The 27299-nt window shown below is 47.8% G+C and overlaps 2 protein-coding genes across 4 annotated transcripts in view; both read left to right on the top strand.

Moving 5' to 3' along the window:
* The window catches only part of Nutf2 (nuclear transport factor 2), a 26226-nt gene extending 13056 nt beyond the window's left edge, over nucleotides 1–13170 (top strand). Inside the window, exons 2-5 of one of the 2 annotated variants that reach the window (XM_023709132.1) lie at nucleotides 7111–7238; nucleotides 9333–9404; nucleotides 9488–9586; nucleotides 11888–13170. In XM_023709132.1, the coding sequence (XP_023564900.1) occupies nucleotides 7140–7238; nucleotides 9333–9404; nucleotides 9488–9586; nucleotides 11888–12001 (384 nt within the window). In that variant the 5' untranslated portion in view covers nucleotides 7111–7139 and the 3' untranslated portion in view covers nucleotides 12002–13170. The remainder of the gene's footprint in view (nucleotides 1–7110; nucleotides 7239–9332; nucleotides 9405–9487; nucleotides 9587–11887) is intronic. The other variant, XM_004625853.3, reaches the window with a different exon arrangement.
* Nucleotides 13171–13915: 745 nt separating this feature from the next.
* Edc4 (enhancer of mRNA decapping 4) lies at nucleotides 13916–26965 on the top strand. 2 transcript variants are annotated; one of them, XM_004625852.2, is made up of 29 exons: nucleotides 13916–14237; nucleotides 17875–18031; nucleotides 18415–18526; nucleotides 18823–18922; nucleotides 19418–19607; nucleotides 19709–19856; nucleotides 19942–20046; nucleotides 20280–20389; nucleotides 20477–20560; nucleotides 20653–20748; nucleotides 20848–20950; nucleotides 21069–21249; nucleotides 21346–21418; nucleotides 21516–21607; nucleotides 21686–21873; nucleotides 21958–22085; nucleotides 22178–22331; nucleotides 22985–23418; nucleotides 23503–23607; nucleotides 23690–23842; nucleotides 23928–23964; nucleotides 24095–24272; nucleotides 24375–24530; nucleotides 24689–24804; nucleotides 24887–25052; nucleotides 25139–25325; nucleotides 25419–25638; nucleotides 26028–26191; nucleotides 26410–26965. In XM_004625852.2, exons 1-29 carry the CDS (start codon nucleotides 14156–14158, stop codon nucleotides 26600–26602), a joined length of 4212 nt encoding a protein of 1403 aa, XP_004625909.1. In that variant the 5' UTR covers nucleotides 13916–14155; the 3' UTR covers nucleotides 26603–26965. The 2 variants fall into 2 exon arrangements, with proteins under 2 accessions (XP_004625909.1, XP_023565099.1); XM_023709331.1 differs by having other exon boundaries at nucleotides 13969–14237; nucleotides 21674–21873; nucleotides 26410–26950.
* Nucleotides 26966–27299: the final 334 nt, after the last annotated feature.

The raw sequence follows: 27299 nt of genomic DNA, 5'->3' as shown, positions 1-27299 counted from the left end.
TTATTTATTTTGTGTGTGTGTGTGGCCAGCTCAGCCCACCAGGGTGCGGGGCTGGCCGGCATGTGGTGCTGGGGGATTGAACCGTGGTCCCTGTGCTTAGCTTAGCTTAGTTTAGCTTGTTCTAAGTAGGTGCTTTAGACCACTGAGCCATCTCGCCAGCCCCGGGGTTGGAGTTTTACCAGCATGCCCAGGAATGACTGATCCACACCTAAGTTGTGGCTAAGAGTCTTGGTCTTGGGGTCTATTAAATGTAGTTACCTGGTTCCACCATGTATCATCTGCAGACTTTCAGTGAGTTGGGAAACTTTCGTGAGTCTCACTTTGCTCACCTTTGAATGGATGTTGACTCATGTGAAGGTAGGAATGAATGTGCATAGTGCTTTTTGTACATTTCTGCACCTATTATGCATTAGTCAAAAAGAATTTTTAGCTGGAGGCTGCTATTTTGTGTTTTGTCTTTGAAAAAGTCTAAAATTTGCTGGTTGTAGTGATACAAACCTGTAATCCCAGCATTTGGGAGAAAGGATCACCATGAGTTGGAGGCCAACCTAGACTACAGAGTAAGACTCTCTTTCAAGGGAAAAAAAAAAAGCCTAAAATTGAAGATAAATAAAGGTAGTTTTTCTGTTGCTTAATGGAGCCTCTTGAGCCAGGAGTTTGGTCTTTTTTTCTTCCCTGGAAGCTATAGGAGAAACTATAGGGATGAAGGTCAGTTTCCAATCTCATGTGAGGCTGCCTGTGAGCCTTGGCTCTTTTTTTTTTTTTTTTTTTTCTCTCTCTCCTTTTTTTGAGACAGGGTTTTGCTATGTAGTTCTGGCTTGCCTCAAACTCACAGTGATTCTCCTGCCTCAGTCTCCTAAATTCTGGGATTATAGGCATATGCCACCATCCTGGCAACATCTGGTTTCTTTCCAGATTGTTCTTTGTTTCTTTTTTGGTGGAACCAGGGATTGAGCTCAGGCCCTTGAGCTTGCCAGGCAAGCACCTATTCTACTGAGCTATCTCCCCAACCCTAGATTGTTATTTCCACAATAAATGTGTTGGGAACAAATAGAGGATTGGCTAACTGTTCTCCCTAACCTGCCTATACCCTTCCCCTGTAGGGTGTGGGGGTGGGAGGAAGTCTCTACATTCGCTTGTTTTGAAACATAGTCTCACTATATAGCCCCCTCTGGCCTCCAACTGGCAGCAATCCTGTTTCCCTCAACCTTCTGAGTGCTGGGATTAGTCATGAGCTGCCATATCCAGTTTATACCCTGCTACTTTTTGGACTGAAGAATGCTATCTCCCAGGCATGAGTGTAAAGCTTTATAGGAGGCTTAGAATAAAAAAATCTATAAAATATGTGGACAGTTGTATCACATTTTGTATTGGGAGGGGTGTGTGTGTGTGTGTGTATTTTATAAGAAAGGCCGTGCAACCTCAGAGTCACAGTGATTTGGGCAGCAGAGCTGAGCCTTGGTGTCTTTTTAGGAGTTTGCAACATAGGAGTCAGTGAAATAGTCCCTAAATAGGTGGGGAATTAGAGGAAAACAAACCAGTGAAGCAGGTGAGGATGGCCTGATGGGGTTTCACCCACTTAAAAGTCCTGGTGAGCAAGCACTGGGCAAGTTCTGGTTGTGTGTGTATCCAGATTCTTTTTTTTTTTTTAAACTTTTTTTTCATAATTTTATTGAGAAACAACTAGCAATGTCTTTTTTTTTTTTTTTTTAACCTGGAATAGAACTTGGGGCATTGTGCTTGCCAGGCAGGTGCTTGTGCCACTAAGCCACATCCCCAACTCCCTATATCACCAGATCTAAGCAGAAGGAAATGGCTGGTGAGATGGCAGTGTGAATGGCCACTGATAGAACTTAAGCAAGGTTTTTTAAAAATTGTATTTATTTATTTGTTTATTTGTGTGTGTGTGTGTGTGTGTGTGGCCAGCTCAGCCCACCAGGGGTGAGGCTGACTGGCATGTGGTGCTGGGGGATTGAACCGCGGTCCCTGTGCTTTGTTAAGCTTGTTCTAAGTAGGTGCTTTAGACCACTGAGCCATCTCACCAGCCCCATTAAGCAAGGTTATTGTAGGGGACCAGTTTTATGATTTAGAGCTCAGTAATGAAAATTTGTGGAAACTTCTATCCAAGTAAATATGAAGGTGCTTTCTGGATGCCCCTTAGGTGTCATTTTCCTCAGAAACCTCTCTGCTTCACTTGACTAGTGGGCCTCTCTATCCCTTTATTTCTCCACTATTGCTTCAGCCAGATAGCTGTGCTTGTGGTACTGGACATGGAACCCAGGGCCTTTGAACTATATCCCCAGCATTTAAAAAAATTTTACAGGTTTTAGAGACAAGATATTACTAAATCACTAAAATGACCAGACTTGGTTTAAGCTTGTGATCCTGCTTCAGTCTCTCAGTGCTGGTATTACAGATGGCATCATGATGCCCACCTAAGCTAAGCAGAGTAGTTTTTGTATTAGAAAGTTATTAAGGGGCCGGCCAGGTTTGATTCCTGGTACTGCATGCTGTGCCAGCCCCACCCCCAGGCACGATGAGCTGGTGACTTGAGTCTGGATGTGGTGACGCAAGCCTGAAGTCTCAATGCTGGGGAGGCTGAGAACAGGAAGATCGCTGTGAGTCTGAGCTGTGTAGTGAGACCCTGTACAAAAAAATAATTAGAAAGTTATTAGGGGCTGGAGATGTAGCTCAGTGGTGCAGTGCCTGCATGGCAAGCTCGAAGTCCTGAGTTCAATTCACAGTATGGGGGCGGGGAGGGGGGAGAAAGTTACTATGTCATTAAGAATAATACTGACATATAGCTCAGTGGATTAAAGTGCCTACAAGCAGGCACTGGGGCCAGCCCCACCCCTGGGGTGCCCTGAGATGGTAATTAAGACTGGGCATGGTGATGCACCTGTAATCCCAGCACTTGGGAGGCTGAAAACAGGAGAATCACTATGAGTCCGATCTAGTAGTGAGACCCTGAACACCTTGTGGACCCTTCCCTAAAATACCAAAAGAAGAGTAATACTGACAGGAAAAAAATATTCTCACACTTTCTACACTCCACCATCCTATAGGGCAGTACTTGCCTTTGGATTAGCATCCAAGTTTAGTTCCTGTACCTTCATCTACAGCTTCCTAATTTTTTACTCTCATTTGTTTTATATTTTATTTGTATGTATACTTTTTATGTATTTATTGAGACAGGGTCTCACTATGCAGTTCGGGCTGGCCTTGTGATCATTTTTTGTAGCCCTCAGGCTGGTCTCGAACTCACAGCGATCTTCCTGGCTCAACCTCCTGAGTGCTGGGATTACAGGGGTGTATATGGTTGGTGCCCACATGCAGGGCTGGGACTGCACAGCATGTAGGGCTGGGAATTGCACTAGGATCCTTGTGTTTGCCAGGTAGGTGCTTACGTGATCCCTTTTTATTTTTTTGAGACATGGTCTAGCTATGCAGTTTAGGCTGGCCTTGAACTCATTTTGTAGCCTTGGCTGGTCGGTCTCATTCTCCTGTCTCAGCCTTCTAAGTGCTAGAACTACAGATGTCCATCACATGTGACTTTTCCAGGGGTGGGGTCAGGGGGAGAGGCGGATGCCTGGGACTCAAACTTGGGATTTAATGCTTGCAGGCAGATGCTGCACCCAGAGCTAAATCCCCAGCTCACCTGTTTTTGTTTTTTTTGTTTTGTTTTGTTTTGTTTTGTTTTGTTTTGTTTTGTTTTTGTTTTTAATGTATTTGGTACAGGGTCTCACTACGCAGCTCGGACTTGGTAGTGATCCTCCTGTTTTTACCCTCCCCAGCGCTGGGATTATAGGCATGTACCACCACACTGTCTCAGCAACCAGTCCAGCTTGCCCCGGGGATGGGGTTGTACTCCCCGTCTGTCCATCAGTCCATCTCCCCCTCCTCCCCAGCATGTGGTGATGGGGATTGAACCTTGGTCCCTGTGCTTGCCTAAGCAGGTACTTAGTCCGCAGAGCTATCTTGCGGCTTACATCTCGAATTTGCAGCAATCCTCCCGCCTCAGCCTTCTGAATGCTGGGATTATAGGCATGAGCCACCACACCCAGCTTCACATCTGGCTTCTTTAAAAAGCTTATTATTGGGGCGGGGGAGATGGCTCAGTGGAATAAGCACTTCTCTGGCAAGTGCAAGGGCTGAGTTCAATCCTCAGTTCCACCAAAAAAAAAAAAAATAAATAAATAAAAAGCTTATTATTAGTACATGTTTACAGTATGTGATTACATTCATTATGGGGAGTTCTTTTGTGTACATAACATAATTCTTTTACTTTCCCACATCTGTTTTTGTGTCCTCTGACATCAGTTGTTGCATACAGTAGTAGTGAATGTGTAGCCCCATTTGTCTTTGAAGACAAACATATTAATATGAATTTTTTCTAAACTAAAACCTCAGTATTCAGGTTTTTCTGGGAGGGAAGGTGTTCTGGTTTTTGTTGTTTTGAGACATGATCTTGCTATGTAGGGTATGTTGGCCTTGAACCATCCTCAATCTCCTGGAGTGCTGAAATTACAGGTGTGCACTAGATACGGGTCCTGTATCCATCCCATTTGTTGATGTGTTCCTTGGCAAAGTATGACCTGGGACACACTTGTTTTCCAGTGTACATTCATGGCCAAATCCATGCTTTCTCCTCTGCTTGTTTTAGACTTTCCTGGATATTTCTTAGTCATCTGAGCAGTGAGCTATTTTTAGTGCACTACCTCCTAGGAGAGCTAAAATAAAGCTGGCTTAGTTCCCTGGCCACTCATTCGCCAGAGTGTTGGTCTTTGTGGCGGATTGGCTGTCTCTCTACACTGTCTTTCCTAAGGGGCTGCTCTGGCTTGGGTTAGGCCACAGAACTGGAGTTAGCACCATATTGAGCTATGACTTTACCAGGTTCTTTTAGTGAAGCTGTACAACCACAGCTAATATCACCAGGGTTAGGGTCCCTATTTTACTGAAGAGGTTGAGAAAAGAGTCCTTTTAAGCTGTGACCTACAGTGAATCTGCTGATGGTTATCTGCCATAGTCAGACTACCTCCTCACTGCTTTGACTCAAGAGTCAGGATAGGGTGTGTGTTCCTCTGCATTCAGACAACTACAGAACATGCAGGACTGAGTCCTCAGGGAGATGCAAAGTCAGGGTGATTCTCAACTGTGGCTCAGACTTCCACTGAGTCCTCAGGATCATGGTTTCTAGGTGAGATGGGAACGCCTCTCAGATAACTTGTGGCAATTAAGGTAGTACTCATGTGGAGGATGTGGTGAAGAAATGACACAATTCACTTCCCCACACTCCTCAGCTGAACTCATGGCCCCAGCTCTGAAATAGAGAAGAGTCATCCTCATCAATGAAGAAATGTCCCAGAAAGGGCTAAGTCAGGTATCACCTAACCTCAGTGATGTTAACTGCCCCTTGAGAGACTGAGGGAGTCATTGATTGTTTTATCAGAAGTAGGAACTTGAGGATTGAGGATGTAGTTTGGTGGCAGAACACTTGTCTAGCTTATACAAAGCACTGGGTTCAGTTTCCAGGAATACCCCACCCCCACACACAAAAAAAGTGAGGCCCTGAGCCTTCATCTGCCACTAAAGACCTGAGACAGTGTTGGGAACCCAAGGGCTAGAGTACAAATCAGTAGTTTTCTTTCTTTCTTTTTAATCTTATTTATTTGGTATAGGGTCTTACTACACAGCTCAAGACTCATAGTGATTCTCCTGTCTCTGCCTTCCCAGTTCTGGGTTTAGAGGTGTGTGCCACCATGCCTGGTTTTGGTGGCAGGCTCCGCACAGCGTGGGCAAGGCATGCAGTACCAGGTATTGAACTCTGGTGTCTGCACTTGCCAGGCAGGCACTTAGACCTGGCCCTGAAATCAGTAGTTTTCTGATCTACAAAGTGGGAAGAATAACAACAAACTGATTTTACAGGTTGTTGAGAGAATTAATAATAATAATAATAATAATAATAATAAATGGGGCTGGGGTGAGTCCTTAATTCTTCCTTCAAGGCCTTTCCCCTTATTAGACATTAGGGCCTGTTCTGATTTTCTTTTTCTTTTCTTTTTTTTTTTTTAATTTTTTGTTTATTTGTGTGTGTGTGTGTGTGTGTGTGTGTGTGTGTGTGGTCAGCTCAGCCCACCAGGGGGCGGGGCTGGCTGGCGTGTGGTGCTGGGGGATTGAACCGCTGTCCCTGTGCCTTGCTAAGCTTGTTCTAAGTAGGTGCTTTAGACCACTTAGCCATCTCACCAGCCTTTCTTTTTCTTTTTTCTTTTGTACTGGGTATGAAACACAGAACCTTGTGCTTGCCAGGCAGGCCCTTATGCTGTTAAGCTATCTCCCTGGCCCCCGCTATGATTTTCTTTCGTCATGGCTCCACCCTCAACTTCTATCCTGGTGCTCCTCGGCCTTGTGAACCAAGATCTCTTCAGAGGAAGGGATAAATCTCTGAAGAATCACCTACAAGCCAGCTGTGGTGGTGGATGCCTGTAATCCTAGCACTTAGGAGACTAAGGCAGAATGATTGCCATGAGTTCAAGGCCAGCCTGGGCTACATGAGTTCAAGACTAGCTTGGACTACACAGAAGACCCTGTCTCAAAAAATAAAAAAGAAAGAAAGCTTCACTTGGGCCGGGGAGATGGCTCAGTGGAATAAGTGCTTCCCTGGCAAGTGCAAGGGCCTGAGTTCAATCCCTGGTTCCGCAAAAAAAAAAAAGAAAGCTCCACTTAAAAAATAATAAAAGGCCAGGGAAATAGCTCAGTGGTATAAGTGCCTGGCAAGCGCAAGGTCCCAAGTTCAATCCCCAGTACTGCAAATAATAATAATGATAAAAGAGGGGCGGAGAGATAGGTCAGTGACGGAAGTACCTGCCTGGGAAGTGCAAGATCCTGAGTTCCATCCCTGGTATAAAATAATAGTAGTAGTAGTGGTACAAAATAATTTTAGTGGTGGTGGTGGTGGTGGTAGTCTCCTATAGATCCCCAGGGCTTCCTGTCTATCAGCAGACCTCAGTGAAGGAGCCCAAACAGGGAGGTCAGGAAATGGTAGGAGTGAGTAGCTGCCATCTCCTGTTCTACAGTACCAATGCTTTCCTCTCTGTCTCCCTGGTTTTGCAGGTCTCAGTGATACTGGGTGACACTCCAGAATGGGAGACAAGCCACTTTGGGAGCAGATTGGATCCAGCTTCATTCAACATTACTACCAGTTATTTGATAATGACAGAACCCAACTAGGCGCAATTTATGTAAGTCTCTAGCACTAGAGTCAGAATGGGACCCTGGAGGATAAATAAAGGTGATGTACTAGTGTAGCTATCTGGCTACCCTTGCTGGACTGGCTGTGCCCTTCTGCCTGAGTTTCTTTTCATGGGTCAGGGGGTGATGCCTGAGCCAACTACTGTACTTGGTCCACATATTTCTTTCTGTTGTTTTATAGAGTTTTGTAGGGGTCCTGAGTGGAGAGTTCTGGACCTGCTGTTACATGTACCCCAAACCTTATCATCTACTAGAATATATCTTCTACTACCTGGGGATGGTGGTGCACATTTATAATCCCACAGCACTTGGGAGGCTCAGGCTAGAGAATCTCAAGTTCAATTCTAGTCTGAATAACTTAATGAGACCCATCTTAAATTTTTTTTTTTTTTTTTTTTTTGCGGAACCAGGGATTGTACTCAGGTACTTGCGCTTGCCAGGGAAGTGCTTATTCCAATGAGCCATCTCCCTGGCCCCCTATCTTAAAATTTTTTAAGGGACTGAAAATGCTGCTTAGTGATAGATCATTTGTCCAGTATATGTGAGCTCCTGGATTCAATCTCTGTTACAAGAAAAAAGAAAAGAAAGAAAAAAAAGGAAAAGCCATTTTAGAAAAAAAAAAAAAGAATCTTATTAATGAAAGACCAAATGTAATGTAAGAATTATTTGATTTTTTTTAAATGTATTTATGACAGAGTCTACAGGGTGTGCAGGGTCTCACTACACAGGTCAGACTTATAGTGATTCTCCTGTGTTCAACCTCCCAAGCACTGGGATTACAGGTGTGCGCTACCATTCCCAGTCTCAATCTCCATCTCAGCGTGCCCTGGGGACAGGGCAGGCACAGCACATCAGGGATCAACCCATGCCATTGTGCTCAAAATTTTTTTTTAATGTATTTAGTACAGGGTTTCACTGTGTAGATTGAACCCATAGTGATTCTTTGATTGTTGTTATGAGTATATTTTTTTTATTGTTGGGCATCATGCATACAAAGCAAGTGCTCTCTCTACTGTTGAGCTGTATGTACCCTCCACTCCTTTCATATTCCTCATGTCCATCCCCTAACCTCAGTATTGAGGATTGAAGCCAGTACCTCGTACATACCAGGCAAGTAATGTAACAGCAAGCTACCTCCTTGGCCCTGTTTGTTTACTAGTCCTAGGATTAAACCTTGGACCTTTACATTGGCTATACCCTCAATAATTGAAATTTTTGGGGGGAGCTGGGGACATAGCTCAGCGGTCTAAGTGCCTGCCTGGCAAGCCCGGGGACCTGGGTTTGATCCCCGGGACCACATGCCTTGTTGGGCTCTGAAACCAGGTATGGTGGCACACACCTGTGCAGCGCTGGAGAAGCTGAGACAGGAGGATCACCACGAGTCCAAGCTGCGTAGTGGGATCCTGTACCATGTAAATAAATAAATAAATACATGCATAACTTTAATAAATAATAATTAAAATTTTGGGGGGGAGGGAAGAGGTCTCACGATGTAGTTCAGGCTGATGTGTGGTAATCCTTTTGCCTTAGATTCCTGAATACTGGGACTATAGGTGTGCACCACCATGTCCAATAACAATTTTGTTTTGAGACAAGTTTTTACTCACACTTGGAAGTCTTGTTTCACCCTCCCAACATGATGGGATTATTTATTGTCTCTTGCTCTTTTTTTTTTTTTTTTTTTAGTACCAGGGATCAAATTCAGGATCTTGTGCTTGCCAGGCAGGCATTTATGCCACTGAGCTATCTCCCCAACCCATTTTCTTTCTTTCATTTTTTCTTTCTTTTTTTTTTTTTATAGTCTCATTGTATATTTGAGGCTGGGGTTGAACTCTTGGCAATGCTCTTGCCTCAACATCCCAAGTGTTGGGATTTTGAGATTATAGGTTTGTACTACCACATCTTGCCACTATTGTCTCTCTTGATTAAAGCAAGCCTGACACAGAGAAGGAAGTCACTAAGGTCCTGAAAGAGCACTTAAGACTTGTTTTCCCAAGAAAGTCCCTTTTCAGGATTTTTTTTCAGCACTTTAAAGACACTCCTTGTGCTGAGGCCTGATCCTGGGTTTTCTGTGCATTTTTCAGATAGATGCATCATGTCTTACGTGGGAGGGACAGCAGTTCCAGGGGAAAGCTGCCATTGTGGAGAAGCTGTCTGTAAGTAAGGGCCAGAGCTAGGGTGGGGCTGTTCTTCCTCACCTTTTCTGGTCTTGGCCCACTGCCCACTTCTTCTTTTCCAGAGCCTTCCGTTCCAGAAAATTCAGCACAGCATCACAGCACAGGACCATCAGCCTACACCAGATAGCTGCATCATCAGTATGGTTGTGGGCCAGCTCAAGGTAATAGTGCTGGGGAGGAATGGGTAGCAGAGCAGAGCCCTGGGCCTCTGTTTTCCCCGCTAATGTGACCTGCTTATCAAGAGAAACCCTAAATCCTGTCTCGACCTGCATGCTGCAATATAATAGCCATTAGCCACTTGTGGCTTTTTGTTTGTCTGCTGGCTAGGGTTAAACCCAGAACTTTGTACATGCTAGCCAGGTGCTATAGCACCACACTACACCTGCTCTGCAATTTTTAATTTGTTATTTAATATTAAAATTAAATTCTTTATTTTTTATTTTTTTTATTTATTCATTTGTGTGTGTGTGTGTGTGTGTGTGTGTGTGGCCAGCTCAGCCCACCAGGGGGCAGGGCTGGCTGGCATGTGGTGCTGGGGGATTGAACCGTGGTCCCTCTGATTTGCTAAGCTTGTTCTAAGTAGGTGCCTTAGACCACTGAGCCATCTCACCAGCCCTAAAATTAAATTCTTGGGGCCGGGGAGATGGCTCGGTAGAATAAGCACTTGCCTGGTAAACATAAGGGCCTGAGTTCAATCCCTGGTTCTGCAAAAAATAAACAAACAAACAAATAAATAAGTAAATAAAATTAAATTCTTCCCTTGTACTATGTGTACTTTGTAAGTGTTCATGGTCTAGCATATGTGGATACTTTGTGTGTGTGTGTGTGTGTGTGTGTGTGTGTGTGTGTTACCAGGGATCAAACTCGGGAGCCTGTGCTTGCCAGACAGGCGCTTATGCTGCTAAGCTATATCCCCAGCGTGTGGATGCTTTTTGGGCAGCACAGATATAGAACATAGCTGCGATTACAGAAAGTTCTGATGGAGAACTCAGGTTTAGGTCTTTTATGGAAAAGGAGTAAGAGGTATAGGAGGAGGGTTGGGCTATGATGCCATGCATTTGGGCCCCCATACTGTCCTGCAGTGTAGGTGGCTAGCTGGGTGCTGACGGGCAGTCCTCTCGTGAAGTCCATGCTGCCAGCTGACTTCTCATCTCCTTGCATTTTTTCCCCTGTCATCGAGACCTGTCATCTTTACAACCTAGAAAAAGCCTGTCTTTTTTTTTTTTTTTGGTGGTACCAGGGATCAAACTCAGGATCTTGCACTTGCCAGGCAAGCACTTATTCCAATGAGTCATTTCTCCAGCCCTAAAGCCTGTCTTTCTTTCCAAAGTAGAAAACATTGCCTTCCCTCTGGACAAGTCTCAGCATCCTGGGTATATCACAGGAGAATTCATATGCGTTCTTCCTAGGCTAGCTAGGATAGGGCTTTCTCCATTCAAAGTGGGCACAGAGAAATAGTCACCCTAGACCTCTGCAGTGGACCCAGAAGGACCTATTTTCTGGCCTGGATTTAACTTCTTAGTTTTCTCCTTCTGTCAGAGCCTTTGCCCAGTAGTCTTTAGGATTGAGTAGATCTCTCCAAAGAGCTCTCTGCCAGCTATCCTAGGCTGAATTAGAATTAGTAAGCTGTGATCCTTTTCTCCTTTTTTTAGATTCTTTCTGGTATTTGTGTCCTGGCTAGAGCCCCCAAATAACTGATTTGGGTCTACTGACATTAATTCCCAGGGGGAAAAAATCTTAACATTGGAGACAGCTAGGATCCTACTTTAAGCAGGCCTCATCCTTGTTTACTTTTTCTTTTCTCAGAGGAGAGAGATTTTATTTTGCCTGGGTTTTCCCTTATAAATTTGTGATCCCATTGTGAACTCAGTTTTGAGCCTTTACTTACTGATTGGCAGCAGTCAGCATTAGCAACAGTGTGTGTGTGTGTGTGTGTGTGTGTGTGTGTGTGTGTTTTAATTATACTGATGTGTTATCAAACATTTAAGATTGTTTAATGTTTTTAGCACTGTATGTTACATGGTAAGTATTATAGGCTACTTTCAGAGTTTTGACCTTGCATGCTGAGATGTGGTTTCAGAGGCAAGTGTGTCTTCTTTGTTGCTATAGCAGACTGGTACTGGTTTTTTTGTTTTGTTTTGTTTTGTTTTTTTTGCAGAACCCGGTGTTGAACTCAGGCCCTTGCGCTTGCCAGGGGAAGCGCTTATTCCACTGAGCCATCTCCCCGGCCCATGGTACTATTTTAAGTGTACAGGCAGTGTAGACTGCCTCTACATACCTAGTGCAGTGTTTCACACTTTTTAACAGTTCACACTTGCACATACCCTTTAGTTATATTAGATTGAGTCCATGACAATAGGGCCTGATCCCAAAGTCTACATTCTCTGCCACATTCCCCTACCACCGAATTTTTTCCTATTCCTTGACTCCCCTTTACTGAATCATCTTCTTTCTCTTCACAGGCTGATGAAGACCCCATCATGGGGTTCCACCAGATGTTCCTATTAAAGAACATCAATGACGCTTGGGTTTGCACCAATGACATGTTCAGGCTTGCCCTGCACAACTTTGGCTGACCTCCTCCCCGCCGGCACTCATGCTGTTTCCTTCTCCCTCCTCTTCCTGATACTATCACACTCCTCCAGATGCTCCAAATATCATACACAAGCAAGCAGGGCCGTGGTGGAAGTGGGTGCAGCGCGCTGCTGCCACCACAGTGTTGTGCATGATGTTTGGGCACTAGACTAGTTGCATCTGACAGGAGAAGTTTGTGTTGTACCAGCGCATGCCTTGGAAAGACTTAAGTAATGCAAAAGGTTGTCTTTTTTTTTTTTTTTTTTTAATCTACTGACAAGTTGCTCTAGTAACCCAAAGAAGTGAAGGAGAAAGCAGCTGCCTCACCACCCAAATATTGATTTGTTCAGATGTTTCAATGCCTCATGATACAATAAAACCACAAAAATTTTCTTAACAGTTTAAATTGTTTTAATTAGTTTGACAGTTGACTGGGCATCAATAAATACCCTGCCCCATTATCTCTTTCATGTCTCACCCTTCACTTCTGCCCCAACTCAGCAATATCTACTGCAAAGAGAAAAAGTGCTGAAGCACACTACCAGCTTGCTTCTCTCAAGCCCAATAGGGCAGAGTTCTCAGGCTGTCTGGTCCTGGAAAAGCAGACAAGGAAAGCTCGGCTTTGGTCTGAAGCTTCCCTTGAATTGAAGCCTTTCTAGTCAGTTCTGATGCCTCTTGTAACCTCTGCCTTGGAGTAGGTTCAGGGCTCTAGTAACTGATGACTGTGAATTCTGTTGCAGTTAGAGTGGTCTTGGCAAACGTCTCACCAGGTTCAGGCTCTTTGAGCCTGATGGGGGAACCCAGTCTATTCCCAGAAGGGTCAGGATCATATCCAAGGAACTCTACATCCCCCAAGCCAAGCAGAGGGCAGCTTAGATTCTCTACTACCTGCTTGGGATGATTTCCTGAAGAGGAATCCTTTGCTAGGTTGGGCTATGGAAGATTTGGATCTGTAGAAGTCAAAAATAGAGTCATGCCGTAGGAATTCACACCCCTCAGGCCTTAGCAGAACATTTCTATTCCTCCCTCCATTTTCACCACACAACTCCACACTCAAATTCCAGGAAGTCTTAACTCCAGGGCAGTTTCTTCTCAGTTTTGGAGACAGAGCCTTGCCCAATGCAGGTGTAGCCCCTCGACCCTGAGACCTCTAGATGGTAAAAAGCCAAATAACTACAAGCCAGAACCAACCTTGGATTTGGGCTAATTGGAGGTTTTAGGATTGGTGAGGGCACCTCAGCTCAGGCTAATCTGTACCCTCCGTTTTCCAATATGAGGGAAGGGTTTGGGGTTTTTTGACCCTACAGGTTGCCTGTCTTCACTGGGCACAGGGCTGGATGATGTGCTGTTTGGGAGGACAGCATAGTCAGATTTCAGTGGAACTGATAACCTAAGCTGCTCTGTATTTGGGGTGGGGAAGAGGTAGATGCCTGCTGCCTCTTAAGCCACCCTGTATAAAAATCTGCAATATAGCTTCCTCCATGTACCTATGCCTGAAATGTCTGCAATAAAGAGGTGTTTGTAAACTCTGGTTTCTTTCTTCCTAACTTGAGGGCCCTGTGGTGGGACAAGGGGATGCTGAGGGCCAGTGGGGAACAATGACATTTGTGAGAACATCTCCCCTGCGTATACCCGGGACCCCTGAAGTCAGATTCATTTCTCAAAGGGGAAATAAACTCTCAGTTCAGTTTATTCCTGCCAGACTGAGGAACTGCATCTTGGTTGATTTAGATTATAAGACTGTCAAGAATGAATCCTAGAATGAATATGAACTGGGTGGGATCACCTGAGGCAGGTACAGTTTTGGGCGTCCCATTCTTGAGCACAGGGCATTTGTTCTGCCTCAGTCTAATGAAACTTTCCTGACCCTGCAGGAACTGGCAGGAGTTAAAGTCATTCACTCCCAGCCCGGAACCTTTCTTCTCGGGCCTTGGCAGTTTCCGGGAGTGCAGGCTCATGGGAGCCGGAAGTGGAGGCGGTTGGTGGGGTTGGCCGGGCTCAGGGACGCGGTACAAGCTGTAGTTTTCTATCAGTCTGTGGCTACTGTGTAGTGACCTGCGTCCTGGTCTCTGGGGGGTCGCGGCTGGGTGTGGCTGGGGGAAGCGCCGCAGCAGCGGAAGGAAAGCAGTGTGGGCGAGGCACCCGCAGCAGAGCTCATGGCCTCCTGCGCTAGCATCGACATCGAGGACGCCACGCAGCACCTGCGGGACATCCTCAAGCTGGACCGGCCCGCGGGGGGTGAGCGAGTGTAGCTGGGGTGGGCCCTCGGCAAGGAGGAAGACGGGTGGCGTGGGTTTGAACCGCCTTCAGGGCCTGCAGATCTCTTGTCGGTAGGGCTGGTGAGGGCGAACACAAGTAGGAGTCAGATCCCTGAGCACACTCCGCGAATGGCGCAGACCCCTGGGTGCGACCCCCTCCCATTCTGGCGCCAGACCGTTCTGCCTCGTCCTTCAGCGTCTCGGCTGAAGGTGAGGCTCTCTGAATCCGCCAGCCCCTTACGGTTTTGTGGCCCAAAGACTGATGTTCTTGAGACTGGCCCAGCGCCACTATCCTTTCTCCATGGTTCACACGCCTGGCGCGGGCTCTTTTTACCAATTCTGGGCCTAGAGTTTTGGGGCTGTGCTGAAGAGCCTCCCGTACCCTTCTACAACGTGCCCTTTCCACTGGAAAGCAGACTCCAGGCCTGGTGGTGTTTTGAGATGGTTTTTCTGGAGGAAGGCAGCCCTCGACAATTCCGTATTCTTTCTGGGATGAAGGCAAATCACAGATTTCAAGGCCCTAGATTAATCTTCAAACATCTCCAAGCCTAATTTGTTCCCATTCAGATTTTACTTGTGCTTCTAGTGATACCCCAAAACTGCTCTTCCTGGCAGGACACGGATATAACAGGGTTGCAATATAATATTGTCTTTGCAAAAAAGAATTGCTTTGGTATTATGATAAGGGGGTGGATGTTGTGGGGGAGTGCTGGAAATGCAGAGGAGACTATTGAGGCTAGATCTCAATATAGACAGGAGTGGGTATACGCTAGGTCTTATAATATGGACAGGAGTTATGTGTCAGGAAAGCCATCCACGGCACCTGTGTAGAAGCCATATAGCATGAAAAGAAAATAGCACATATGAAAGCACTGAGTTTCCTAGCAGATTAAAACATTCATGAAAAGTTATAGTGGTTGAAGGACTTGCTTGTTGATGTGGGTGTGCAGTGGCTACAGCTGAGAATTAATGTTTCCTTACAACTTGTTCTTACCTATTGAGCCCTAGTAGGTAAGAAGCAGGCACTGGTGCTCTCTTGAGTGGAATTAGCTAACCCATACTCTGAGAAAATCCATCTACTGAGACCATGAACTCTTTGTCCCACACCTGGAGTGTGTATCCCCTTAAGTCATCAGTGTGGCATGTACCTCTTTTTCCTATTGTCTGCTAAATAAACTACACTCCTGACATTTGGTAGAGCCTAGCCTGGTTAACCAGGTACACTCTGGGCCTGCTGTCAGGTCATCCTTGAGCACCTAAAGTGGCTGTGATCCTAGTGAAGTGGCTGAGAGGCTTTCTGCAAAATTTCTTAGTCTTTTTTTTTTTTTGTTTTGCGGAACCGGGGATTGAACTCAGGCCTTTGCGCTTGCCAGGGAAGTGCTTATTCCACTGAGCCATCTCCCCGGCCCCGAGATAGTTTTAAATGTTATACTGGGCATTACTCATGACAGAGGTTTTACATGTTGTTTCGTTTGTAGTTTTTTTTTTTTAATTTTATTTATTTGTGTGTGTGTGTGTGGGGCAGCTCAGCCCACCAGGGGGCGGGGCTGGCTGGCATGTGGTGCTGGGGGATTGAACCGCGGTCCCTGTGCTTTGCTAAGCTTGTTCTAAGTAGGTGCTTTAGACCACTGAGCCATCTCACCAGCCCCTTACATGTTGTTTTGATGTCTAAAAGCTTCTCTTTTTTTTGGCGGAACTGGGGATTGAACTCAGGCCCATGCGTTTGCCAGGGAAACGTTTATTCCACTGAGCCATCTCCCCAGCCCCCAAAATTTCTTTATTGATTGGCACTTGATTCTCTTTTACCATATGGTCTTTTTCATTCATCCCCATACACTGAAGAACCAAATCAGACCTCAAACTGATTATTTATTAATTTTTTTGTCTTTTTGAGACAAGTTCTCACCATGTAGTTCAGGCTAGCCTTGAGCTCACTTTGTAGCCCAGAGCGGCAGTACTCTTGCCTCAGCCTCCCAAGTGCTGGGATTATACGTGTGTGCTACCACATCCAGCTTTGTTTTGTTATTTTATTTTTTTTAAATTTTATTTATTTATTTATGTGTGTGTTGTGTGTGTGTGGCCAGCTCAGCCCACAAGGGGGCGGGGCTGGCTGGCATGTGGTGCTGGGGGATTGAACCGTGGTCCCTGTGCTTTGCTAAGCTTGTTCTAAGTAGGTGCTTTAGACCACTGAGCCATCTCACCAGCCCCTGTTTTGTTTTTTTAAATACTGTTTTATGACTGGAAACTTGCTGTTTTCCTAAAGTCTTAGTCTCCTTGCTACCTTCAAGTTTGGACAGTGGTGTGAGAACCAGTGAGAATGTTTGAAACTCAGCCATTGTGAACAACTGAAATGCTATATTCCCTAATTTCACACCCCACTATATAGTTTCTCTCTCTCCCTCCCTCTCTCTCCCTCCCCTCCCTCCCTCTCCTTCCCTCTTCCCCTCTCTCCTCTGTCTTCCCCTCCTTCCCTCTCTCCCTCTTATTCTCCCTCTCCTTCCCTCCCTCCCTCCCTCCCTCCCTCTCTCCCTCTCCTTCTCTCCCCTTCCCGCCCTCCTTCTATGTTATGTTATGTTATGTGATGTTATGTTGAGACTGAGTCTCAACATGTAATCCACGCTGGCCTCAAACTCACAGCAGTCCTCCTCAGCTTGCTGAGTACTAGGATTACAGGCATGCACCACCATGCCTAAGTTTCTCTCTTCTTTGTCCGGCTTCTTCAGGTCCATTTCTCCTGAATTTACCTGCCCAACATGGCTTCTTCTGAGCCATTTCTGTGTGAGGCAGGTCTCTTTCTCTTACTTTTCCATCTTGTCTGTGTCTTTTCATGGCTTAGAAGCCCCTCTTCTCTCCAGGCCCTATTACTGCTTTGGTGTAGGTCCTGATAACTCTCACCCAGATTCTCCAATATTCTGTACGCTGCCTTAGAGCAGTCAGTTCTCTCACTGGAACTGACAGTGTCACCTCCTTTAAAATTCTTTTGTGAGGTTTGGAAGTTTAGCTCAGTGGTATGGCACTTGTGTAGCCTGTGCAAGGCCCTTGGTTCAATCTCTAGTGCCTCAACAACAAAGAAAGAGGCATTACCCAGAGGGAGAGTTTTGGCATCATGCCTGAGGCCTTTGCAGCCTTGTTTTCCCTCCATTCTTTATTTGTGTGCTGTGAATACAGTGGCTATGATGGTGCCTCTTCCTTGAAGGTTTTCCTGACTCTTCCCATGCCCTTGTTTAAGTACTACAGAGTTCCTCTGCTGACCTGGGCCTGAGTATTAAAAGGCTTCAGAGGAACCTTCCCCCCCCCCCCCTCAGTGCTTGGAATCAAACCCTCATGCATGCTAGCCAGGCAGCCTACCACAAAGCTGTAGGCTCACCCCCCTCAGATTATCTTTGATGGCTTGTACCCCTTTTCAGGTAGAAGAGCTTTGTGCTTATGTTTGGTCTTAATGTATATCAGCATTTGTGGAAAGAGTGACAAACAAGCTTCACACAGATATACCATGCTCAGTTAAATGTTGCTACAGCATTTCATGGTATGAAAGGAAGCCCTGAAAGAGGGACTTGTGGGCAAGCAGAACAACCTTGGCTGGTGGTGACAACTTTGTCTTGGTTGTCTATCTCCAGGCTCCAGTGCTGAGAGTCGGCGGCAATCCAGTGCCTACAACGGGGACCTCAATGGGCTCTTGGTCCCAGACCCCCTCTGTTCAGGTGATGGTATCTCAGCGAACAAGTCTGGTCTTCGGGCCATGCCACCAATTAACCTACAGGAAAAGCAGGTCATGTGAGTATCTGGAAGATGGCAGTAGTGGTAATGGTGTCTTTAGGGCATGTGCTAGCCAGAGGCATGAGATGAGGGTAAGGAGCAGTACCCTCCGCTTTTCTCCCTCTGGATGACCTGGGGCAAAGTACTTTTAACCAGATTAAACTTCTGCTAGGATGAGAGGTGAGGACAAACCAAATGTTTGGCTGGATGCCTAATGAGGTACTTAGGGAAAAAAAAAAAAAGAAGAAGATGCTTAGGGTCAGTCCTAAACAGGTGAGCAAGCAGAGCGGGGAACAGTGCATCAAACATTGTTGGACTTTTAGTACTACACATGTTTATGAGATGGCTATGTCTTCTGTTCTATTCCTCCCATTGAGAGAAAGTTTATGCACCCTTTCCAGCTGCCTGCCTGGAGATGACAGCTCCACTTGCATTGGCATTTTGGCCAAGGAGGTAGAGATTGTGGCCAGCAGTGACTCCAGCATTTCAAGCAAGGCTCGGGGAAGCAATAAGGTAGGTACCAGGATGCCATAGCCTATATAATGTATAAGAGCACATCTAGCCTCTACTTTCTCTCCCATGCTGCCGGTTTGTGAGAGGGACATGCTGTCACAAGTAGTGTGCTGGCTTCAGTTTTAGAAAGCCAGGATTGGATGACAGGTTTGTGGGAATCTGGCCCAGGAGATTGCCATATTCCTGGGCTTGCATCTGTGACCCTTCCCATCCCTAGGGTTGTTGGGGATTTCCTAATGTCTGGGAAATTACCTCAGTCCTCTACTTCTTCAACTTTCCTCACTCTGTGTTCTCAGGTAAAAATCCAGCCTGTTGCCAAGTATGACTGGGAACAGAAGTACTACTATGGCAACCTGATTGCCGTATCTAACTCCTTCTTGGCATATGCTATTCGAGGTGAGTAGGGGAAAGAATTGTTTTATTCTAGAAGGCCCAGAAATTTAGATCTAGTATTGGTCCACTCAGACATTAGAGGTAGAAGAGAGATCTTGGGCTGGCCAAATAGCCGAGTAGACTTAGGCAGAGCACAGGGACTGGTGGCTGGATCCCCAACACCACAAGTGGTGCCAGCCCCACCCCTGGTGCACACTGAGATGGTGATTGAGACTGGGCATGGTGTCACAGACATATAATCCTAGCACTTGGGAGGCTGAAAACAGGAGGATCACTACAAGTCAGATCTACGTAGTAAGATTCTGTAGACCCTACTAAATACATTTAAAAGAAAAGAACCAAGATCTTATCTGGTCTTCTCCACTCTTTGCCAGGTGGGGGAGAGCAGGGTGGGAAAACCAAGCTTTAGACTGTGGCGGTAGCAGTGAGGCAGGCAAGGGCAGGACTTCTCCTTGGGCCTGGCTGCCTACTCATAGCCCCCTGATCTTCTGGTTCCAGCTGCCAATAATGGCTCTGCAATGGTGCGAGTGATCAGTGTCAGCACTTCAGAACGGATCCTGCTCAAGGGCTTCACTGGGAGTGTGGCTGATCTGGCCTTTGCACACCTCAACTCTCCACAGCTGGCCTGCTTAGATGAGGCAGGCAACCTGTTTGTGTGGCGTTTGGCTCTGGTTAATGGCAAAATTCAGTATCCATTTCTGGGCATGGAAATTGAAAAAGGGTGGGCAGAGCAGGGGCTGCCAGGCAGACCTTAGCATCCTCCTACCTAGTCCTTAACATTCTGCTCAGAGAAGAAATCTTAGTTCATATCCGGCAGCCAGAAGGCTCACCACTAAACCACTTCCGAAGGATTATTTGGTGCCCCTTCATTGCTGAGGAAAGTGAGGAGTGCTGTGAGGAAAGCAGCCCAACTGTGGCTCTGTTGCATGAAGACCGGGTAAGGAGTTTGGGTATGGTAAAAGAAGCAATAGATCAATCAGATTGTATGCTTGGGCTTAACACTTGCCTCCCTGTTCCTCTAGGCTGAGGTCTGGGACCTGGATATGCTCCGTTCTAACCACAGCACTTGGCCTGTGGATGTCAGCCAAGTCAAACAGGGCTTCATTGTGGTAAAAGGCCATAGCACGGTAGGCCTACAACTGATTGCCTCTTTGCCCTCCCTTTCTTCCTGTGCCCCTCATCTATTCCCTGTATCTGTACTCTGAGCACAAAATGATCTCACCCATGGAACTCACTCCTAACCAGATTGTACAGATGTGTGTGAATTCACCGTGGTCAGCATAGCTTACTATCATCTTCATTTGGAAAAGGGTCATTCCCCACTCTAGACTGGTAGTAAAGCTCTTTGGGTTCTTCCCAGTGCCTAAGTGAAGGAGCCCTCTCTCCTGATGGAACTGTCCTGGCTACTGCAAGCCATGATGGCTATGTCAAGTTCTGGCAGATCTACATTGAGGGGCAAGATGAGCCAAGGTATGGCAAGGCTTGAAAGACTCAGATCTGCCCAGGAAGGGAACCATATAGATCATTCTCTCAAGCCTTTCATCTGCCTGCCTGTAGGTGTCTACATGAGTGGAAGCCTCATGATGGACGGCCCCTTTCTTGTCTTCTGTTCTGTGACAACCATAAGAAACAGGACCCTGAGTGAGTGAGTGGGCAGGCCCAGTGGGTAGTGGGTAGACAGTGGGCTCCTAGCTAGGAGTCTAGCCAACCATGCATTACTTGTTGCTTTGCAGGGTCCCTTTCTGGAGGTTCCTCATTACTGGCGCTGACCAGAATCGTGAGCTGAAGATGTGGTGCACCGTATCTTGGACCTGCCTGCAGACCATTCGGTCAGCAGAGGCTGGGGGATTGAGAGGCGGTGGGGGTGGGGTTGAACTATGGCTTCTTTGAAGTTTTAGTCTCATTTAGTTTATTTCTTGGTTCCCTAGCTTCTCCCCAGATATCTTCAGCTCAGTTAGTGTCCCCCCCAGCCTCAAGGTTTGCTTGGATCTCTCAGCAGAATACCTCATTCTCAGTGATGTACAACGGAAGGTAGGCTTCCAGGGGGAATTCTGGGCAAAGCCAGTGTCATTGGCAAGAACTAGAGGATTTAACACATCTGTCGCCCACACAGCCTCTTAACTCAGCTGGGAATATACCACCCGTGCAGGTCCTCTATGTGATGGAGCTGCTGCAGAACCAGGAAGAAGGCCGTGCCTGCTTCAGCTCCATCTCAGAGTTCCTGCTCACTCATCCTGTGTTAAGCTTTGGGATCCAGGTTGTGAGTCGCTGCAGGCTGAGGCACACTGAGGTGCTGCCTGCCGAGGAGGAGAATGACAGCCTGGGGGCTGGTAAGATGCCCTAGGGTCCAGACTGTAAACTGGGGGTTGGGGGCTACCTAGGCGCAAAGTGGGCCAGAGACCTAATTAACCAAGCTGTCCTTTCAGAGGGTTCCCATGGAACTGGTGCCATGGAGTCTGCAGCCGGCGTGCTCATCAAACTCTTCTGTGTGCATACTAAGTATGTTAGGAAGGCCCTGCACACTCTTCTGTGTCCCTCTCCCACTCTACTGACACTAGCCCCTTTGAACACTTGCTTCACACTTCTCTTCCTATAGGGCACTTCAAGATGTTCAAATCCGATTCCAGCCACAGCTGAACCCTGATGTGGTGGCTCCACTCCCTACTCACACTGCCCGTGAGGACTTTGGTGAGTAATGGGCAAGAGGGAGGCATGTTGGACTGGGTAAGGTCAGAGATCTAAGTAAAGTGGCAGCTTTCCCCACAGCCTTTGGAGAGTCTCGGCCTGAACTGGGTTCTGAAGCCCTGGGGTCAACCACGCATGGCTCCCAGCCTGACCTCCGACGAATTGTGGAGCTCCCTGCACCTGCTGATTTCCTGAGCCTTAGCAGTGAGACCAAGCCCAAGTTGATGACCCCTGATGCCTTCATGACTCCCACTGCCTCTCTGCAGCAGGTACACACCCCATCCCTAGCTCCTACAGGGACTTGAGAATCCTCTGACCATATGCCACAGTGCTCATTCTCTGTATCTTCCCAGATCACTGCATCCCCTAGCAGCAGTAGCAACAGCAGCAATAGTAGCAGCAGCAGCAGCAGCAGCAGCAGCTCTCTTACAGCTGTGTCTGCCATGAGCAGCACCTCAAATGTGGACCCCCCCTTGCCCAGGTGAGATAAAGGTTATAGCTAGGGAATAGTGGAGACTAGTGCCAGGTAATACCAAGCTCTGGCTGCTGACACCTCAGCTTTCCCACCACCAGACCACCTGAAGAGCTGACCTTGAGCCCAAAGCTACAGATGGATGGAGGTCTGACAATGAGCAGCAGCAGCAGCCTGCAGGGAAGCCCACGCAGCCTTCTTCCCAGCTTGGTCCCAGGTCCAGCTGATAAATTGACTTCTAAGGGGTCTGGACAGGTATGTGTGTGAATGGATGTGAAGAGCTGGGTAGCTGGTAGGTAGCAGCAGGGAAAGTTGCTGGCATTTTCCTTCTTGACCCTTTGCCTCAGCTTACCCATGTTTTCCTAAAGGTCTTGTTAGCCTTCCCTGTTTCCTGGAAGGCATATCCTCAGCCTCCCCATCCCTAACTTCTCTCCTGGGCTGTGGCCCTATTTTTTTTTTTTTTTTTTTTTTTTTTAATATAGTTAGTACAGGGTCTACAGGGGTCTCACTACACAGATTTTCTTTTTTTTCTTTTTTGGTGGAACCGGGGATTGAACTCAGGACCTTGTGCTTGCCGGGCAAGCTTTTATTCTACTGAGCCATCTCCCCGGCCCCACACTACACAGATTTTATTTGTAGCGATCCTCCTGTTTTTCAGCCTCCCAAGCACTGGGATTACAGGCTTGTGCCACCATGCCCAGTCTCAATGGCCACCTCAGTGTGCCCCGGGGGCAGGGCTGGCATAGCAGGCCAGGGATAGAACCCCTGTCTGCTGAGCTATCTGGCTGGCCCTTATTTTTGATCTGCATCTCCTGGGCACTATTCCCATTTCAGTACAAATAATATCAGTGCCTAAATTCTATGTGCCCTACCTCCTAACATCTAAGCTCTTTACCTTTGGCCCATAGGTATCTACTGCTGCCTCTGCACTGTCCCTGGAGCTGCAAGAAGTAGAGCCTCTGGGGCTCCCTCAGGCCTCCCCCAGTCGCACCCGTTCCCCTGATGTTATTTCCTCAGCTTCCACTGCCCTGTCCCAGGACATCCCTGAGATTGCATCTGAGGCCCTGTCCCGTGGCTTTGGTTCATCTGCTCCTGAGGGCCTTGAATCAGACAGTATGGCCTCAGCTGCCTCAGCATTACATCTGCTTTCTCCACGGCCCCGGGCAGGGCCTGAGCTTGGCCCTCAGCTTAGCCTGGATGTTAGCTCTGGGGATGGGGATCGCCATAGTACCCCCTCCCTCTTGGAGGCAGCCTTGACCCAGGAGGCTGCAACCTCTGATAGTCAGGTCTGGCCTACAGCACCTGACATTACTCGTGAGACCTGTAGCACCCTGGCAGAGAGGTAAGGAACTTGGGAGGGGAAAAGTATGTTGGTGGGAAGGGGGCCTTAAGAGTGATCCACTGCTGAATTGCCCTGTCCCCTCAGCCCCAGGAATGGCCTCCAGGAAAAGCACAAAAGCTTGGCCTTCCACCGACCACCTTATCATCTGCTGCAACAGCATGACAGCCAGGACACTAGTGCTGAACAAAGGTGGGCATCACCTTAAACCATTTCCTTCACAAGACAAGGTCAACAAGTGGGCATGCATTTATCCCATCTGCCCTTCCCACAGTGACCATGATGATGAGGTGGCCAGCCTTGCTTCTGCCTCAGCAGGCTTTGGAACCAAAATCCCCACTCCCCGGGTGCCTGCTAAGGACTGGAAGTCCAAGGGATCTCCTCGTTCTTCACCCAAGCTCAAACGGAAAAACAAGAAGGATGATGGGTATGTGGGGGAGTTTCTGGGGCCAGGGAGATGGGTGGTATCTAGGATGCCTGACATGGCCTGAAGTTCCTCTTGCCTATGGCAGGGATTTAGCTGTGGGATCCCGGCTCACAGAGCACCAGGTAAATGATCAAACACCTTTGTGCCTCTTGGACCCTACCCTGTGAGGTTGGGAGGGACTCTGGGTCACTCCCATATGTTGGCTGGGGATGGATGGAGGAGACATCATGTGACTGTTTGTGCTACTGACAGGTGTCAGAGCCCACTGAGGACTGGCCAGCACTAATTTGGCAGCAGCAGAGAGAGCTGGCAGAGCTACGGCACAGCCAAGAAGAGCTACTACAGCGTTTGTGTAACCAACTTGAAAGCCTGCAGAGCACGGTCACAGGCCATGTAGAACGTGCCCTTGAGACACGGCACGAGCAGGAACGTATCCTTGAGGGTGATGGCAGAGGGGGACAGCATTCTTAGAAGGAACACACTAGGAAGGGTGATGGGAGATGCTTAGGTTTGTTCCTTAGCTAAAATGCAGAGAGGCGGCTGGAGCGGGCACTGGCTGAGGGACAGCAGTGGGGTGGACAGTTACAAGAGCAGCTTACACAGCAGCTGTCTCAAGCACTATCTTCAGCTGTAGCTGGGCGGCTAGAGCGCAGCTTACGGGATGAGATCAAGAAGACGGTTCCTCCATGTAAGTTTTTCATAGAGTCTTTGGGTGGGACAGGTGGGAGAAAGCGGTACCTGTTAAGCTTCCTTTTCTGAGCCCACCCTCCTCTCCTCTCCCCTCTCTTCCCCTCTCTTCCCCTCTCCTCCCCTCTCCTTCCCTCTCCTTCCCCCTCCCCTTTCCAGGTGTCTCCAGGAGCTTGGAGCCTGTGGCCAACCAGTTAAACAATTCAGTGGCTACCAAGCTCACAGCTGTGGAGGGCAGTATGAAAGAGAACATCTCTAAGCTGCTCAAGTCCAAGGTGTTATAGGGGCCCAGGATTGGAGGGGAGGGGGTTGTCAGGTCAGGTTGGCCTTTCAACTGGGTCCCTCACTTTACTCCAGAACTTGACAGATGCTATTGCCCGAGCTGCTGCAGACACATTGCAGGGGCCAATGCAAGCTGCCTACCGTGAAGCCTTTCAGAGTGTGGTGCTGCCAGCCTTCGAGAAAAGCTGTCAGGCCATGTTCCAGCAGATTAATGATAGCTTTCGGCTAGGCACACAGGAATGTGAGTAGGGTCATTAAGACCCACTGTAGGAGGGGCATGCTCTTCTACTATCACTTTTCTTACACTCTCCATGGTAACCCCCTCAGACTTACAGCAGCTAGAGAGCCACATGAAGAGCCGGAAGGTACGGGAACAGGAGGCCAGGGAACCTGTGCTGGCCCAGCTTCGAGGCCTGGTTAGCACACTCCAGAGTGCCACAGAGCAGATGGCGGCCACTGTGTCTAGCAGTGTTCGGGCTGAGGTGCAGCACCAGTTGCACGTAGCTGTGGGCAGGTGTGTGAGCAGGGCTCTGGACAAGGTGGTGAGTTTGAAAAGAGCCAGGCTAGTATTCTTAGCCAGTTCTGCCTCATTTTCCTTTCTTTACAGCCTGCAGGAGTCAATTCTAGCACAGGTACAGCGCATCGTTAAGGGTGAAGTGAGTGTTGCACTCAAGGAGCAGCAGGCTGCCGTCACCTCCAGCATCATGCAGGCCATGCGCTCTGCTGCAGGCACACCTGTCCCCTCTTCTCACCTTGACTGCCATGCCCAGCAAGCTCATATCCTGCAACTGCTACAACAGGGCCACCTAAATCAGGCCTTCCAGCAGGTATGACTATGTTTGGTGCTAGTAGGAAGAGTCAAGTATCTCCTGACAAAGCTCACCCATCATATGTTCCACACAATCTACCAGGCTATGGGTTGACTAGAAAACTGTTTTTGATTCTCTTTCGTTTCCAGGGTATTGTCTGTGTTGTTCATTTGTTACAGACCACTTCAACTCATTTTATCCAATGATCACCGTCCTCAGGAAGTGTTTTCTGACCTTTTGACTTTCTAGGGTACCATATAACCCAATAGTACTCTCACCAGGTCTTGAGCATCCCCTTTGGAGCTCTCAGTAGCCCACTCTGTGGTTTTCCTCCTCGAAACCACATACCAAACAGGCATTCCTTCCTGATAATAGTTACAAATGCTGCTGCCCTGTTTTGCCCTCAGGCACTGACTGCTGCTGACCTGAACCTGGTGCTGTATGTGTGTGAAACTGTGGACCCAGCCCAGGTTTTTGGGCAGCCACCCTGCCCACTCTCCCAGCCTGTGCTCCTTTCCCTCATCCAGCAGTTGGCATCTGACCTTGGCACTAGAACTGACCTGAAGCTCAGGTAAGTGAGGGTAGTCAGGCATAAGCAGATGAGCTGTAGAGCACAGTAGGGAGGGAGCAGTTCAAAGCAGTAATACTCCTGCCTGACACCCCTTCTTAATTTTTTCCGCTTCTATCCATCTGAGGTTTAGAGGCTTCCCTTGCCACCAATCCCTTTTTGCAGCAGTGCCACCAGGAGGCATTTCCATCTGTAGCCTGTCCTTTTTAACCTACCCTCAGCTACCTGGAAGAGGCTGTGATGCACCTGGACCACAGCGACCCCATCACTCGCGACCATATGAGCTCAGTCATGGCCCAAGTTCGACAGAAACTCTTCCAGTTCCTGCAGGCTGAGCCACACAACTCGCTTGGGAAAGCAGCCCGACGTCTCAGCTTGATGCTACATGGCCTTGTGACCCCCAGCCTCTCTTAGCAGCTAAGCCTGCCTTGTGCAGGGGTGGGGTGACGCTAAAGGCCAGCAGACAGGCCTAGGCCAAGGTGGGGTTGTGTCTGCTATTTACCTGCTCAGGCCTCCACCTAAGGTGTTTAGGGGTGGGGGACAGGATGCAGTGGCTGTGGTCTATGGATTGTGGTAGCCACCAGGGTTAGGCTGGGCCCACGACAGGTACTGTGCCTTCTTGGGTTCTGCCGTGCCTGGAGCATGACCCCGAGATTGTAACACCACTTGAGTTTTCTGTGTTCCTTTTTACCTCCGATTTGGATTTTTTTGTTTTTGAAAAACATTGAGAATTCAATTACATGTTTTTTGAATAAAATGGAGTATGTGTATGAGTTTGGTGTGTCTTTGATGTAACTGAAATTGCCCTACTCCCAGTGGGGAGGAGGTCAGTGTAAGTATGCCCACCTTCGGAGCATAATTGCCCACTCATCTGTTCTGTTTTTTTCCAAGATACCCCTCTCAAACTTTGGGGTAAGGGACTTAGGGCTGCTCATCACCCTGTGAGCTCTCATCACCCAGTGCGTTCTCATCACCCTGTGCGCTCTTACCACCCTGTGCGCTCCTGGCCTTTTCTGCTCTATGGGGGTCCCCGATTCTCTGCCAGTCTAGGTGCTGGAGGTGGAGCTGTGAGCGGGCTTCAGGCCCCGCCCCAGCCTCCCATCCAATCATG

The sequence above is a fragment of the Octodon degus genome, unplaced genomic scaffold (assembly GCF_000260255.1).
Source record: "Octodon degus isolate 3935 unplaced genomic scaffold, OctDeg1.0 scaffold00011, whole genome shotgun sequence".
In the NCBI taxonomy this organism is placed as follows: domain Eukaryota; kingdom Metazoa; phylum Chordata; class Mammalia; order Rodentia; family Octodontidae; genus Octodon; species Octodon degus.
The sequence above is the reverse complement of the archived record's forward strand: the minus strand, read 5'-3'. Positions and strand labels throughout refer to the sequence as shown.

Excerpts from the sequence above, each read along its gene's own strand:
- Edc4 (XM_023709331.1), top strand. The coding sequence starts at position 14,156 with ATGGCCTCCTGCGCTAGCATCGACATCGAGGACGCCACGCAGCACCTG. Across the intron at positions 22,332-22,984 it reads CTTCTAAGGGGTCTGGACAG|GTATCTACTGCTGCCTCTGC; the intron begins GTATGTGTGTGA and ends TTTGGCCCATAG. Across the intron at positions 23,965-24,094 it reads CCCGGCTCACAGAGCACCAG|GTGTCAGAGCCCACTGAGGA; the intron begins GTAAATGATCAA and ends TGCTACTGACAG.